The sequence below is a fragment of the Schistocerca cancellata genome, chromosome 2, assembly GCF_023864275.1.
Source record: "Schistocerca cancellata isolate TAMUIC-IGC-003103 chromosome 2, iqSchCanc2.1, whole genome shotgun sequence".
NCBI classification, from domain to species: Eukaryota; Metazoa; Arthropoda; class Insecta; order Orthoptera; family Acrididae; genus Schistocerca; species Schistocerca cancellata.
Genome location: NC_064627.1, coordinates 632,268,871 through 632,285,967, shown reverse-complemented (window position 1 = coordinate 632,285,967; position 17,097 = coordinate 632,268,871). Strand labels below are relative to the sequence as shown.

The following is a 17,097-nucleotide window of genomic DNA, read 5'->3' as shown; positions in this document are numbered from 1 at the left end:
TGCACCCAGATTCGTTGTTTGGTACACCATCGCAGGCGCTCCTGTCTGTGATGCAGCGTCAAGGGAAACGGTAGCCATGGCCTCCGAGCTGATAGTCCATGCTGTTGCAAACGTCGTCGAACTGTTCGTGCAGATGGTTGTTATCTTGCAAACGTCCCCATGTGTTGACTCAGGGATCGAGACGTGGTTGCACTATCCGTTACAGCCATGGGGATAAGATGCCTGTCATCTCAACTGCTAGTGATGCGAGGCCGTCGGGGTTTAGCACGGCGTTCCGTGTTACCCTCCTGAACCCACCGATTCCATATTCTGCTAACAGTCATTGGATCTCGACCAACGCGAGCAGCAATGTCGCCATACGATAAACCGCAGTCGCGATAGGCTACAATCCGACCTTTATCAAAGTTAGAAACGTCATGGTACGCATTTCTCCTCCTTACACGAGGCATCACAACAACGTTTCGGCAGGCAACGCCGGTCAACTGCTGTTTGTGTATGAGAAATCGGTCGGAAACTTTCCTCATGTCAGCACGTTGTAGGTGTCGCCACCGACGCCAACCTTGTAGAAGGCCCTGAAAAGCTAATCATTTGCATATCACAGCATCTTCTTCCTGCCGGTTAAATTTCGCGTCTGTAGCACGTCATCTTCGTGGTGTAGCAATTTTAATGGCCAGTCGTGTACCTGTTGTTGTTACACGATAATCCATACAAATCTAAAGCCTGTAAATTCAACTAAATATTCAGGCAATATAATAACGAATGACTTCAAGGGGAACGCTCTCATAGACAATACTGTGTGTATTGTAAACCAAAACACAGATTTATTGGCAGAACATTCAGAAAATGCAACAGGGCTACTAAACACGCTCCACGCACTACGCGGGACTATTGCTTTGTGGTATGGGTTCCGCGTTAAATTGGGGTCAAAATTTCTATTAATTTTGTACGAAGATGTGTCAGTCCTCCCACTTTTGACTTTTGTGACGATACATCGCTTACACAAGACCATACACAAGTCTTGTACCCCACGTAAACTTACGTAGAAATATTAATTTATGGATGAGTTTATTAACAGGCTGCATGTTGTTGTTCACCTGGTATGTCCCTGCTGAGAGGTGTAAGCTCGCAGTTTTATTAGTAAATAAATCGTGTATTCCTTGCGAAGACTGTTATAGTGTCTCTGCTATAGTGTAACTTCTGTGGCACACGGGTAAATGTGAGTTTCCTGTTCATATGATCAGCACAGGTTGAGACCCTGAGAGCTACTTAGAGCCATACCCACAAAACTCCGAGAGCCAGCATACCACAACGAATCAAACCACTGCAGTAGAGCAGGGGAGGTAGCAGGAGGAGGAATCGATTTATGTGTCAGGTGACTGGTGAAGATACTGTCATGCAAGTGAAATTTATTGACAAGCAATTAATATCATTGAATAATTTATCCCTATGCAGATTTCTTTTCCAGCTTGTAGGCGAGCGTCGACTTCTACATTTTCAATTATAGTGGTTGTAACCTGCAAGGAATAAGGCAATTCCACGCTAGCATCGTTACAGAACACACTGGTAAGGTAAATAATGTTATTGAAACACAAGTACCAGAATTTTGGTACGGAATTTACGAAAGAATACGTCGGTGGACTACGAGAACCATATTCATTATATTTACTTTAGCATATAGCTGTGGGGAAAGGATGCTCTGGATTTGATTGAACCGATACAAATGAGCGCACACATACATATACATTACAGAGAAACCTAAGTTAAAGCCCATTGCTTTACTGCAGCTGGTCACCCACTTTAAGAAAGGTATAATCCCATTTGGGACTGTAGAGTGTTCCTTAGCCAAATGTGATGAACTGGCGCCCTTTTTTACACGTCTGCCGATTCCTTTGCAGAACTGACCCCCCCCCCCCTCCCTTGTCACAACTTTACCGTTTACTCATGTAGATGTGCCATCAACGTCGCTCTTCATGTGACGATAGTATCAGTGGAGGAGGGTATTGTGGGGTGGCTAGCTGCTCTGACAGTTTCAAATTAATATATTTAATTGACCGATTACTTTTGATATTGAAGCTAAAATTTTTCAAAGAGAGGACGGCACATGTTCTTTCGTGCCCGTTTTACGAACAAAATGCTACATTATCATCTCTCGCAGTGACCCCAAGCTAAAACTAGAGAATGTCAGGCTCACAAAGGCGGCCATCTTACATCTCCTGTGGCTTCCGCTAATGTAATGGAGAAATGTTATTTCAGAAGACTACGTAGACACGCACCGAATGGTGCAGTATATACGCACATGTAGAAAACATATTACAGCCATCCTGACATGACCGCTCTTCAAGTAACCGCAGCTTGGGGATCAGTCAGAGCTGGACGCAGTGACATCATAGTATCCTTCGTGGCATCTATGATGGACGCTATTCAAGTAATTAAAAGCATAGAACAAAAATTTGATACATAAGGTATAGCACAGGTGCCGTCTAATACTGCCTCTAGCATTAACAGTGGTGGTGGTAAGTTCCCATATGACCAAACTGCGGAGGTCATCGTTCCCTAGGCTTAAACACTATTTAATCTAACTTAAACTAGCGACAACGCTCACACGAATACCCAAGCGAGGACACGAACCTCTGACAGGGGGACCCACGCGACCCATGATAAGGTTCCCCTGACTGCGAGGCTACCAGGTGGCGCCACTAAAAAAGGCCTCATTTCTGAGAGGCATAGAGTCAAAAAGTTTCTTCGAGTATGCCATATCCAAATGAAGCTACTCATTTATTATGAATTCCCGTAGATGTACAAAATTCCTGAGGTAATTACTTTCGGGGGATGTAGCGTGCTAGTCGAGATGCCATACGGTGGCTGACAAGGAAACCACCAGAAATGCTTTCATGAGCGTCATGTGAGTGTCTCCTGTATCTGTAACGATGCCATACGGTGGCTGACAGGGGAATCACCAGAAATGTCAGTCCCGACGTACACACATATGCACATCAGGTCTTTGTAGTGTCATCCTGCCAAGTGTCCTTTTACCGAATTGACAACTGATGTGCACGACTGTGTCGCGCGCAAATCGGTTTTGGCTAGTTTTCACGCATCCTGAAACTTCCGGTCTTAAGGATAGTGTCATCTGCGACACGTGAGAAATGTAAATTTGGTTTCAATATCAGTTTTTTAATTGTATACCTGTTTTTATCATATCTTACTCCAAACAAGACATCAAGGAAGTGATATGTGCATGCAATTAAAACGACAGTTTTTAGTTTTACAAACATTGACTGTTGAATTTGAAGTATACATTTGTGTACATCAGGTCTTAGCTCGCAGAATGTAGTGGAACTAACGCTAAGACTGATCTCACTGCGAAATCGTAATTTGAAACGTAATCTAAATTAAAATCTGAAAGTTTAGCTACTAATACGGTAGAGTAGGAGTAAAGTCGTTACGGGTGTTACGGGTAGCATGATGGACATGTAATCTACAGGTCCTGGGTACTAATCTCAGTAAAAGCTCTACAATTTTTAATTTTGTTATTAGGTTCTCTTTCATTTCTTTATCAATTACTTCAACAGTTACCTTCACTTTATTTGATTTTCACTTCTCAATTCTGACAGACGATGAAATTATGAAACTACTCGAGACGAGCGACTTGAGTATCTTCTCAGATGAAGACGAGGATTCTGTTGATGAACTTCCAACTCCATCTGAAAGTATTGGTGTGCCACTATTAATTCATGGATTATGTACAAAAGGTGTTGTCAAAAAGAAGGGATACCAAAACAAAAGTGGATGCCTCTCATTAACTTCAGAATTCACTTGGCCCACTACTAGGTGAAGTCTTAAAAAATTGTAGACTCACTGGAACTATCGAAATAAATTTCTCCAAGTGTAACACAGGAGAATGTCAGCTGTTCTGATGATGATGAGGGGCATCAAACCACACAAAACGAAGATGAATTGTGCCAAAGCTAACTAGAGAAAGCACATGTGACAGGGATGGCCACCTTCCTGTATATATTGAGAGTATCTTTGCCTCAAAGTGTCGGCTACCAGGGTGCAAGTCACGTTCACTCATAATGTGTGAAAAGTGCAAAGTTTATTTGTGCGTATTAAAAACCATTGTTTTGCTGAATTCCATAAACATGAGAAGTAGTGTGTTCATAAACTGTAATGTGTACATAAAAACGACAAGTAATGTCAATAATTTTCGTTGTACAAAAAAAAAGTATGAAAGTACTACGAGATCTTCATTTTTTCTCTGTTAAGACCTAATATACACATATGTGTACACTCAATTATTCAAACATTATTAAAAATAAAATTTCAAAATTAGTTTTTTTGTGCTACTTTGAGATCAACTGCACCAAAAAAAGTGACTGAAATACTTTTTTTTCCATTCTTCGCTCATCTTCGGGACTGAAGAGGTCTCCTGTACCTGTAACGATAGTCGTGTTTCGACCAGTCGATCGTTGCGCAGAGGCTAAGATTCACGGCTTCCATTCTGGCGGTACTGATTCATATCCTGCCTGTGAACCTTGATTCAGTTTCTTCGTACGGATATGACTAAATAGTATACGTCATCCAAATTATTCTAATATCCCTAAAAGATCAGTCATTATAGAAAACTTTATTCATATGTGTATTCCGTTTGTTACAGAACAGATTAAAGAATCGTCTAGGTGGTCATCTCTTATATAGCTTGTTCTCCTAGAACAGAATTCCCGATGCTATTTTTCGCTGAAGCAACCGATACACAAATTCGTAGAACATCACGCACAATTAATGAGAGCTACTGCCTGCCGACACACAGATTTTTCTGAAGCGATATCGGTAAAGATAGTTCGCATGAATTCGAAAAAGATTGTTCTATTTTAGATCAAATTCGATACGAACCACGCGTATTTGATCAGTCCTGTGAAATCGGATATAAAAAATTATGCAGAATTAAAGTATGTATTTTTTTGTGGGCTCTTCCCTCGGAGCTGTTTTTCTATTAGTCCTTAGCAATTTTGAATGCTTCTCGTGAAAATTCGCAGATTTGACCATGTGGAATACATTTTGGTGGGATAATTTTTACAGTGGGAGTGTATGATTTTCTGTCGTCTACAAAGATGTGACTCTAACGTATGTGTCCTTCCCACGAATCACCGCTGTGAGGAATTTTTTCTTTTCTCACGTACGGTGGAATGATAGACTTCGTACAGCACTTTCGTAAAGTTCCCTGATTTCGTGCAGGTGACAGTTACATTCTTTAAATTTATTAGTCACCTGGCAAACCCTGTATTGAACAATGAGACAAATTTTTTTGATGGTTCTTGCTTAAGTGGAAGAACGTCAGGCAGTATCATTCCTGATGCAGTGAGCGAATAGCTAAATTTGTTGAAATCCTTTTTCTGCGCAGGGACGGTTTTCGCTCCTTGTTCCGCAAGAGATCTAATTTGCATCGGTTGCTACTGGCAGCTGGTTTCATCGGTATCAGTTACATAACTGAAGTCAAAATTAGGTATCAGTTCTTTCTTCCCTATTTGGAATCGCCCGCGCAGCTGCTAATATTTCCTCCGTAGTTGTAAACTCCTTACAGCTGTACAAATATTTGGAAAGGAAAACGCATTCGAAGAAAGTGATCTGTAATGATTGATTTATTAATGAAATTACTACGCTGAAAATAATTATTTGAATAACTCTGCGTAACGTATACTATTTAATGATTTTCTTTACAATTAGTTTGCAGATATAGTACACAGACATAATTTGTACCTATACTGCCAGCTGCCGCTGCGATAGGCTCGCTTTGTTGAAATGTTACTAACGTTATAGTTGCGCACAAAAATTCAAAACAAATGTTCTCGGAAGCGAACAGCCACTGAGTCCAACTTTACCAAGGATAATGGCGGCGTTAGGTCATATTATGGAAGCAATGAGACCTTGGCTGATCGCTGGAGGGAGCTGGAATCAAACAAGTCACCTATTTCCGTAAATTCCGTGGAAAGTTCAGTCACGTTCAGTGTTCTATCGGGTTCAGAACTGGTGAGCTGCGGGGCGAGCACATCAACTGAGCTCCATCACACTCCTGGCCTTGTAACATGGCACATTATCCTGTTGAAAAGTCCCGCTGCTGTCAGGAAACATGATCTTCATGAAGGGGGGTACGTTGTCTGCAACCAGTATACGACACTCCTAGGCCATCATGGTATCTTGCACGAACTCCACTGGATCCATGGATATCTACGTCAGAGTTCTTCGGGGCATAACGTAGAAGCCGCCAGCTTGTCTTCGTCCCGTAGTACAGCTGTCAAGCAGATCTTCCCTCGGAATTCATCAGACCACGCAACGGTCTGCCACAGTGCCAAGGTCCAATGTTAATAGTCACGTAGCCATTTCAGTCGTAGTTGCCGATGCCGTGGTGTTAACAATTGCACATGCATATATATTCGGCTGCAGAGGGCCATCGTTAGGAGTTTTCGGTGCACTGTGTGTTCAGACACACGTGTGTTTTGCCCAGCATTAAAGCCTGGTATTAGTTCAGCTTCATTTCGGTGATGATCTTGTTTTACCCTCCTGACCAGTCTACAACGTTCGACATCTGTAATGAGGAGTAGCCATTCAATCCCAAGGTGTCAGGACGTGGTTTCACCTTGGTTTCGCCACGTGTTTAAGGCACTCACCCCAGCACTTATCGAACACCCGAGCTTCCAGGTCATCACAATTTGCCATGGTCAAACTCAGATAGATTGCACGCCCTCCCATTTCTGCACACGGTTGGCATGCTCACTGATGTCGCAAGCACCGTGTGTGTCTGACTAACAGTCCTTCCTCTTCAGGTAATGCTCCTATCACCTGGACGGATTTATATCACCAGTATGTCGGACGTCATAATGTTCCGCCTGATCAGTGTACATCCCGACTTATGTTCAAGACAGCCTGAGTGAGAGGATACGCCGGCCGTGTGTCCGAGCGGTTCTAGGCGCTTCAGTCCGGGACCAAGCGGCTCCTACGGTCGCAAGTTCGAATCCTGCCTCGGGCATGGATGTGTGTCATGTCCTTAGATTAGTTAGGTTTAAGTAGGTCTAAGTCTAGGGATCTGATGACCTCAAATGTTAAGTCCCATAGTGCTTAGAGCCATTTGAACCATTTGAGTGGATCGAAATCACGGCACGAAAAACAAGCCCTTACAACCGCAGAGTTACCTCCGGCTTGAACTACAGTTTGCACACAGTGCGTGTTAAGCGACTCATTAGGCCGCTGGTGCACTTGCCTTACGTATCGATTGAAAACAGGTAACAACGCTTATAGTTGGACCACATTATATTCCTCCATTGAGTTGCTATATAGTTTTGTATTTTGGCCCGCTGAAGTCGTGCAATTATTTATGCCGCTGCAATCAATGGCCCATTTGCGAGGTACCAGACGCCTTATATCTATTGCCTGCATTTAATTTCGCAATTTTCACTCAGAAGTAGCTTGAACGGGCCTGAGTTCACCGACAGCTCCAATTCCTACCGGATTTTTAAATGACTGTCATAGAAAAGGCGTTGCAGCCTTCCGCAGTCCTTGTCAGTTAGGATATTTTTCAATATCGTAGTGTGACTCAGCAGCAAATGAAAACTATTTTCTGTAATTCGTTGGATAGTATGCGTTTATATATCATCGAATCAGGCAATATGGTTGACGGTGTCGTCAGGGGCACATTCAAACACGATAGCTCCTTTCTCTCATTTAATGATGTGGAGACGTCGACCTGTCTTACCTAACCGACTGACCCATAAAGGGTGTTAAGGGTACAAGTGGAGGTGTTTCTGTTGATGAGCGAGGACAGCGAGCGTACTGAACAACATTACGTCAGTAGTTACTTCATAAACAGAAAAGTAGATACAGCTGTTATGAGTAGCCTGTTTCTAGGCTGATTAGTGCCTCCAAATATATATAGCTTAAGCAAGCCATTAATGTTTATTATCCGTTGGGCACAAGGTTAGGTACTGAAGTTTGGATGCATGGACATAAAACGTCGTATCTATACTGACAGATGCAATCACTTTGCAACTTTGCAAGGCAGTTAAGACAGTGCAGAAAACCTCAGGCAGTGATGTTTTCGTAGGAAGCCTGTTTGAAAAAAAAAATGGTTCAAATGGCTCTGAGCACTATGGGACCTACCTTCTATGGTTATCAATCCCATAGAACCTAGAACTACTTAAACCTAACTAACCTAAGGACATCACACACTTCCATGCCCGAAGCAGGATTCGAACCTGAGACCGCAGCAGTCGCGCGGTTCCAGACTGTAACGTCTAGAACCGCTCGGCCACTCCGGCCGGTGAAGCTTGTTAGATGCTGAGAAACAAATCACTGAGTAGGGGTACATATTAAGGTACCAGTTATCATAGTATCCGTACCTGTACTCCCACACTCTGTATATGCCACTTCACTAAGATGACTTGAAGTTGTGGGTCACAGATGAGCCTGGTACCAGTTCGACACTAGCAACAGCGCCCCACGCAACCAGTGTGCTCTTTTAAGGGATTGACTAATATTTTCACTGGTGAGCTAGTATCAGAGGTCACCAGCTAGGGGACGTTTCAATGACTTGTTAACGTCATGTGAGACCATTCAAAAGTTGAAGTCTGCTGACTGAGGAACGGATGTATGTATGTAAAGAATCACTAGTGGAGACAGGATAAGAAGTACATGAGGCTGTTGTTGTGGTGTTGTTGTGGTCTTCAGTCCTGAGACTGGTTTGATGCAGCTCTCCATGCTACTCTATCCTGTGCAAGCTTCTTCCTCTCCCAGTACCTAATGCAACCTACATCCTTCTGAATCTTCTTAGTGTATTCGTCTCTTGATCTCCCTCTACGATTTTTACCCTCCACACTGCCCTCCAATACTAAACTGGTGATCCCTTGATGCCTCAGAACATGTCCTACCAACCGATCCCTTCTTCTAGTCGAGCCACAAACTTCTATTCTCCCCAATCCTATTTAACACTTCCTCATTAGTTATGTGACCTACCCATCCAATCTTCAGCATTCTTCTGTAGCACCGCATTTCGAAAGATTCTATTCTCTCCTTGTCCAAAACATTTATCGTCCGTGTTTCACTTCCATACATGGCTACATTCCATACAAATAATTTCAGAAATGACTTCCTGACACTTAAATTTATACTCGATGTTAACAAGTTTCTCTTCTTCAGAAATGCTTTCCTTGCCATAGCGAGTCTACATTTTATATCCTCTCTACTTCGACCATCATCAGTTATTTTGCTCCCCAAATAGCAAAACTCCTTTACTACTTTAAGTGTCTCATTTCCTAATCTAATTCCCTCAGCATCACCCGACTTTATTCGACTACATTCCATTATCCTCGTTTTGCTTTTGTTGATGTTCATCTTATATCCTCCTTTCCAGATACTGTCCATCCCGTTCAACTGCTCTTCCAAGTCCTTTGCTGTCTCTGATGGAATTACAATGTCATCGGCGAACCTCAAAGTTTGTATTTCTTCTCCATGGTTTTCAATACATACTCCGAATTTTTCTTTTGTTTCCTTTACTGCTTGCACAATATACGGATTGAATAACATCGGGGATAGGCTACAACCCTGACTCACTCCCTTCCCAATCACTGCTTCACTTTCATGCCCCTCGACATCTGGTTTCTGTACAAATTGTAAATAGCTTTACGCTCCATGTATTTTACACCTGCCACCTTCAGAATTTGAAAGAGAGTATTCCAGTCAACATTGTCAAAAGCTTTCTCTAAGTCTACAAATGCTAGAAACGTACCTTTGCCTTTCCTTAATCTAGCTTCTAAGATAAGTCGTAAGGTCAGTATTGCCTCACGTGTTCCGATATTTCTACGGAATCCAAACTGATTTTCCCCGAGGTCGGCTTCTACTTGTTTTTCCATTCGTCTATAAAGAATTCGCGTTAGTATTTTGCAGCCGTGACTTATTAAACTGATAGTTCGGTAATTTTCACATCTGTCAGCACCTGCTTTCTTTGGGATCGGAATTATATTCTTCTTAAAGTCTGAGGGTATTTCGCCTGTCTCATACATCTTCCAATGGAATGTTGTCTATTCCCGGGGCTTAGTTTCGGCTCAGGTCTCTGTGCTCTGTCAAACTCTTCACGCAGTACTATGTCTCCCATTTCAACTTCATCTACATTCTCTCCCATTTCCATAATATTGTCCTCATGTACAACGCATTTGTGTAGACCCTCTATACACTCCTTCCACCTTTCTGCTTTCCATTCTTTGCTTAGAACTGGGTTTCCATCTGATCACTTCATATTCATACAAGTGGTTCTCTTTTCTCCAAAGATCTCTTTAATTTTCCTTTAGGCAGTATCTATCTGACCCCTAGTGAGATAAGCCTCTACATACTTACGTTTGTCCTCTAGCCATCCCTGCTTAGCCATTTTGCAGTTCCTGTCGATCTCATTTCTGAGACGTTTGTATTCCTTTTTGACTGCTTCATTTACTGCATTTTTATATTTTCTCCTTTCATCAATTAAATTCATTATTTCTTCTGTTACCGAAGGATTTCTACTAGCCCTCGTCTTTTTTCCTACATGATCCTCTGCTGCCTTCACTACTTCATCCCTCAAAGTGACCCATTCTTCTTCTACTGTATTTCTTTCCCCCATTCTTGTCAATTGTTCCCTTACGCTCTCCCTGAAACTATCTACAACTTCTGGTTCTGTCCGTTTATCCAGGTCCCATCTCTTTAAATTCCCACCGTTTTGCAGTTTCTTCAGTTTTAATCTACAGTTCATAACCAATAGATTGTGGTCAGAGTCCACTTCTGCAGCTGGAAATGTCTTACAATTTAAAACCTGGTTCCTAAATCTCTGTCTTACCATTATATAATCTATCTGAAACCTGTCAGTATCTCCAGGCTTCTTCCATGTATACAGTCTTCTTTGATGATTCTTGAGCCAAGTGTTAGCTATGATTAAGTTGTACTCTGTGCAAAATTCTACAGACGGCTTCCTCTTTCGTTTCTTACATCCAATCCATATTCACCTACTACGTTTCCTTCTCTCCCTTTTCCTACTGACGAATTCCAGTCACTCATGACTATTAAATTTTCGGCTCCCTTCACTATCTGAATAATTTCTTTTATTTCATCATACATGTCTTCAATTTCTTTGTCATCTGCAGAGCTAGTTGGCATATAAACTTGTACTACTGTGGTAGGCGTGGGCTTCGTATCTATCTTGGCCACAATAATGCGTTCACTATTTGTAGTTCACTGTTTGTAGTTTGCCACCGAACTTCACTAATTCCCACTATATCTAACTTTAACCTGTCCATTTCCCTTTTAAAATTTTCTAACCTACCTGCCCTATTAAGGGATCTGACATTCCACGCTCCGATCCGTAGAACGCCAGTTTTCTTTCTCCTGATAACGATATCCTCTTGAGTAGTCCGGAGATCCGAATGGGGGACTATTTTACGTCCGGAATATTTTACCCAAGAGGACACCGTCATCATTTAACCATACAGTAAAGCTGCATGCTCTCGGGAAAAATTACGGCTGTAGTTTCCCCTTGCTTTCAGCCATTCGCAGTACCAGCACAGCAAGGCCGTTTTGGTTAGTGTTAAAAGGCCTGATCAGTCAGTCATCCAGACTGTTGCCCCTGCAATTACTGAAAAGGCTGCTGCCCCTCTTCAGGAACCACACGTTTGTCTGGGCTCTCAACAGATACCCCTCCGTTGTGGTTGCACCTACGGTACGGCTATCTGTTTCGCTGAAGCACGCAAGCCTCCCCACCAACGGCAAGGTCCATGGTTCATGGGGGGCAAATAGAGTTAATTAAGGTTGTAATGCAAATGAAAATGCGTTAGATTTGACGTTCAACAATTTGACTGCATGTTAGGTCCATCAGGGAAGTCCTCTGATGTATTCCAAGAGATAAGAAAAATCAGGGGCGAGCTAATAGATGTCGAGAAATGATGTTAAGAGGTATGCAGAGTCAATAAGAACATCTTCGGCTGAAAACTAAAAAGCGTGTAAAACTTTACAGGAGGTGCATATCCGATGATGCATGTCGGCTACCTGAAGGTAATTCAACTTAACATACCTGAATGAAAAGGTTGCACACAATTGGAGTATCTTGAAAAACTATGTTTAAGGAGGGATTTGGGTGTACTTCTTGATTGAACTAACGTCTTAAACAGACCACGCTGAAAAGTAATGCCTCTGAATTTATGTTATGAAAACTCTCAGATCTCTTTAAATAAAACAAATAGTATTTCCCTTCTGCTCCTTTATTCCTCACGTCTACATATTTATTTTTCAATATAGTCACCCTGCCGAAGAACACATATCTCCCAACGAGAGACCAGTTTGTTGATAGCGTCACTATAAAATGTTTTACTTTGTTGATGGAGTCACAACCTCACCTCTGCTCGCACCGTTCCATCACTGTCAAGGTGAAGTCCTCGATGGTGTACTTTAAGTTTCGGAAACAGATGAAGTTCTCATTGGGCCAAGTCACGTGTGTGGTTGATGGCGTCGGATTGTTGCAGATGTAACAGCGTTCGTGTGTGGTCTGGCATTGTAACGCTGAAGGAGATGGTGTTCCACATGTGGACGGCCTTTCCAAAATCAAAACTCGATTACAGCACGCTGTTTGTCACTCAGAGGCACAGCGCTTTGTTACACTCTACCATTCGGAGTACTCTAGCGGCAGAGTGCTCCAAATATGTAAGCATGGAGAATAAAGATCAGAAATGATAATACTGTTTTTTTTTATTTAAACAGTTTTAAGAGATTTCGCATTAAAAATTCGGCAGCATTACTTTTCAACACTCCCTTGTAAGTACATACCGTATCTTATGATTGCAAAACTAATTTAAATAAGCTTATTTACTCATAGTAGCTGAAAGTCGATATTGACTATTTTGTGATAAATAAACCATAAGCCAACAAACTGTTTCGAAATTTGTAATTCGAGCATACAAAATAAAAACTTTTCCGACAATTATGTCCTGAAACACTGGAGACACAAAGAGGTGCAATTTTAGAATCGGGGCAGCTTTAGGCAGTGATCAGATGCACACAGGATGCTTGCTCTCAGTTACAGTCTCCATTTAAGCATGAATGGCTATTTTGTAACACTGTAATTGAAAATTTTACTTATTGGTATTATTCACTAATTTATGGATGTAACATGTTCACTGTCTGACGCAGGCGTTGCCCACGCAGATGAATTACCGTACCTATTCACTTCTGAGGCCGGTAAGAAAGACGAGATACCATCAGATTCTGTCGAGGCGAAGACCATCGCACGACTGACCCGATTATGGACAAACTTCGCTAAAACAGGGTAAGTACGCGGATATATCCACCACAAGTTAATAAACGCTTGCGCGAACAGATGGCGGGAAGATCAGTAGATGCCACTTCATTAATAGAGTCATACAACTCTTTGTGCATCTTTTTTGTGGGAACAGAAATGTGAAGCCTTATGTGTAATTATTTACAAATATCATTCTGTGCTGTAGTAAGTAATAAGCTACTACCCACTTCCTAACAAAAGAGCTATATCTCACATCCACTGTAAACAATATAAACAGTTGAAATGTAGCCACAAAACTGGAACTTAAGTGCTGAGAGCTACTTGCGTACTAAACGAGGTGTCTCAGCAACTCATTGATGAACGGAAGAAGGATGAACACAGATAATGGTATGAACCCAATGCCGTCTCTCACGACACGATATGAGGGCCGTGTACAGTGAGGCAAGGAAACAAATGCGTACGTTTCAGACTCCTCCCTTGCGACAAGTGTTCTAAAATATGGTTCTTCTTGTTTTAAGCCTGTCTGTAAACTAAATGTTTAATGTACTGTGGTAATGCAATATTTAAAATGTTTCTAATTGTTTCGTTTCAGTAGTAATAATTTAAATACTACCTATTGCTATGAATAACGGTATTATTAAGTGACTTTGTATCTAATTCCGAATCAATTTATGACTCCAAAAGAATTATTCATCTGCAGAATTCTTCGTCTGTGTGTGTTTCCCTACTTCCTCCTCTTGCGGGATGTTGCAATGCAGACAGCACAAACTTCCATTCCGCGTTTTCCTTCTTTAATATCACTGTCTCATTACTATGCTTGAGCAACTGGTCGCTTTTTTCCTACTACTGTAAATTTTATTTCATTTTTGCTATATCTTTCATGCAAAGTCAGTTGCGTTACACTCAATGAAGCGTGTAAATGACGTAGATGAAGTAAAAGAAATATCAGAGAAAAGGGGTCGGAAATGCTGAATCGACAATGTAATGAAAGTTAGGGCCAGCCTATGACACGTAGATTTTCTGTCTTTCCTGTGGCTTCGCCTTTAACTGTCTGAGCACGCCTACAGATATGACTCAAACATTCACTGTCGCTGATATTTCCGCCTATTACTACTACTTCCGAACCTCAGGTTCTAATTCTAACAACAGGACAACCGGAGAAGCGGATAACGAGATGAATGTCACATTATTCTGCCATAGGTATATGCCTTAATTTAATTAAAGCCACTGAAATGAAAGTCATTGCATTTACTCGTAATTGATTTAAACCTCGTCGATACTAGAAGATTTAATTCGTTTAATGTATATCCACTGGCTGCATGTTCCATGGCCCTACATCACATCTAATTCGGGATGAAGAACGTACGTTTGTTTGTTACGAAGTAATGAGCTAGAATATCACTGGCAATTAAATTTTTTCAGGTCTGGAGCATTCTCTGAAAGTCTAATCGTTAAAAGTGAATCATATAAAGCCTGGACAACAGGAGTGGAGCCCCACTCTGACAGTACTTTCCACCAGTCTGAGGCATTAACTTGATACAATGAATTTATTTAAATCGTCAATTCACAGATTCAAAAATTTATTCTTAATTAATCTTTTCACATTTCCGCCTGTACAAACTTTTTTGTTCTATATTAATATCAAGAATTAGGCATTTAGCCATTATCAGGTACAGCAATGCTGGCTATAACTCTGTGACCAGTGAAGTCATCGCTCAGTTCTATTTAACCGGGTGTCTCCGCGTGATTTTGCACTTATCTACACGCTGGGGCACGCAGTTCAGTAGAACTAGAAGATGAGTTCACTTCTTGACGAATTATACCCAATGCTATTGTACTTGATAATCGCTCAAGAGAGCCAACGGCCTGGCCGCAGTGGTGACACCGGTTCCCCACAGATCACCCAAGTTAAGCGCTGTCTGGCTGGGCTAGCATTTGGATGGGTGACCATCCTGTCTGCCGGGCGCTGTTGGCAAGCGGGAGTGCACTCAGCCCTTGTGATGCAAACTGAGGAGCTACTTGATTGAGAAGTAGCGGCTCCGGTCTCGTAAACTGACATACGGTCGGGATAGCGGTATGCTAACCACATGCATCTAATTATCCGGATACAGTGGGGCCCAAGGATGACACGGCGGCCGGTCGGTAACGTTGGGCCTTCCAAGGCCTGTTCGGACAGAGTTTAGTTTAATTTTTTAATGGCTCAAGGCCGAACTCATGATAGTTACATGAAATTAAAAAGTTTGCATAATCAAACGGCGGAAACATCATTCAGTCATTAGTGTTAAATGGTCACATCCTTACCAAATACAGCGCTTTTTAGTGAGGTATCTTTGTAATGAATTGCATCACGTTCCTTTAATCGATAGCTATGCTGATTATGACCTCACAGTTGCTACGAAGTAATATTTTCTTTTCAAAATCTCGATAAAAACATTTCTGTACCAGCTATGTTGTTATTTCGTTGCATCATTGTTGGGTACAGAGACTCGACGTAATTTCTAAATGATAAAACAATTCTAAATATCACCTTAGGGTGTCAAATTCCTTACACAAGGTGACCTTTAGTGCATCACGCAATACGTTAAGTTATAGCCAGTTTCGGCCTGATGGCGTTTGAAATTTGTAAATACGATTCACACCTTACCGACACAATCACACTGTAAATTGCCTACGGTCCGAAAATGACCTGTAATATAATATATTACATGATGCAGTAAAGGTCTTGTTGAATAAAGAATTTAGCAACCTACGGTGGATAGAAACATTGGATTATGTAAACCGTCTTTGTAACCCAGAAATTCGTCGAGACTGAAGCATGGTAACGACAAACGCTTAAGTCCCAAACTCATTGTGTAATTCTTCTGCAGGAATCCCACACCCGACCATCACGATCCGCTCTTCGCCGTGACGTGGCCTCCCTTCAGCAGCGAGGACCGCAGCTACTTGGACATCGCCAACGACGGCCTGAGAGTGAAGAAGGACCTAATGAAGGACCGGATGCTTTTCTGGGATAAAATATACGGATCCTCAGTCACCACATCGCCAGTCTTACACCAAGAGTTGTACAATAAAATTAAAAAAGCCACAATATTTTAAGAGTAAGCCTGATAATTTGGAGCGGGTATCACCATTGTAGTACTGTATTTTCTTCATGTGGCCGAAGTTTACTCAAGTTCACAAACTTTATACGCTCATAATACCTGTGCACATTCTCATGATAACTTGTCCTAATGGTGGAATGACAGAAAATAGAACGAAAAGCACAATCTTCAGCTGTTTCTAAAGCTCCAATCCATCCCACCCGCTTTATACCGGTAATCCAATACATGAGTCACATAAAATTTGCATCTCTTCAGACACTACAAAGGCGATTGAGAATTAACATTTTGTGTCATGCTACGATTTCCGCAAGTGTCGCAGAGTTAGGACAAGCACTCACTCACTGTTTCTCATTCACTCACAAAATGGTGAAAAAACGAAGAATTTTCTGTGTAAAAAGAGACATTAAAGAACTTACATACAGTTTTAGAAAGGAGTTTACGCTATTGAAATCTTTTATGGGTACAATGGTGAGCAAGTACTAGCATAATACATATAAAACTACAGATGGTCGTTGACAAATGCACACAGCGTTAATCGTAGAATTTCGGGATTCCATTTCTTTGCTTATTCGCTTCTTAGGGGTGTAAACATAAAAATATTCACACATTCTCTTACATCTACTCACACCTTACGGCTTAAAATGCAGAGTTTGGTATTTTACGTGCCAATTAAAGAAAATATATGAAACTGTGTAA

At 41.6% G+C, this 17,097-nt stretch overlaps 1 protein-coding gene across 1 annotated transcript in view; it reads left to right on the top strand.

Annotated features, from left to right (window-relative positions):
- Nucleotides 1–16,808, top strand: part of LOC126147505 (juvenile hormone esterase-like) — a 94,837-nt gene extending 78,029 nt beyond the window's left edge. Inside the window, exons 9-10 of the mRNA XM_049915699.1 lie at nucleotides 13,192–13,327; nucleotides 16,168–16,808. Of these exons, the coding sequence (XP_049771656.1) occupies nucleotides 13,192–13,327; nucleotides 16,168–16,396 (365 nt within the window). The 3' untranslated portion in view covers nucleotides 16,397–16,808. The remainder of the gene's footprint in view (nucleotides 1–13,191; nucleotides 13,328–16,167) is intronic.
- Nucleotides 16,809–17,097: the final 289 nt, after the last annotated feature.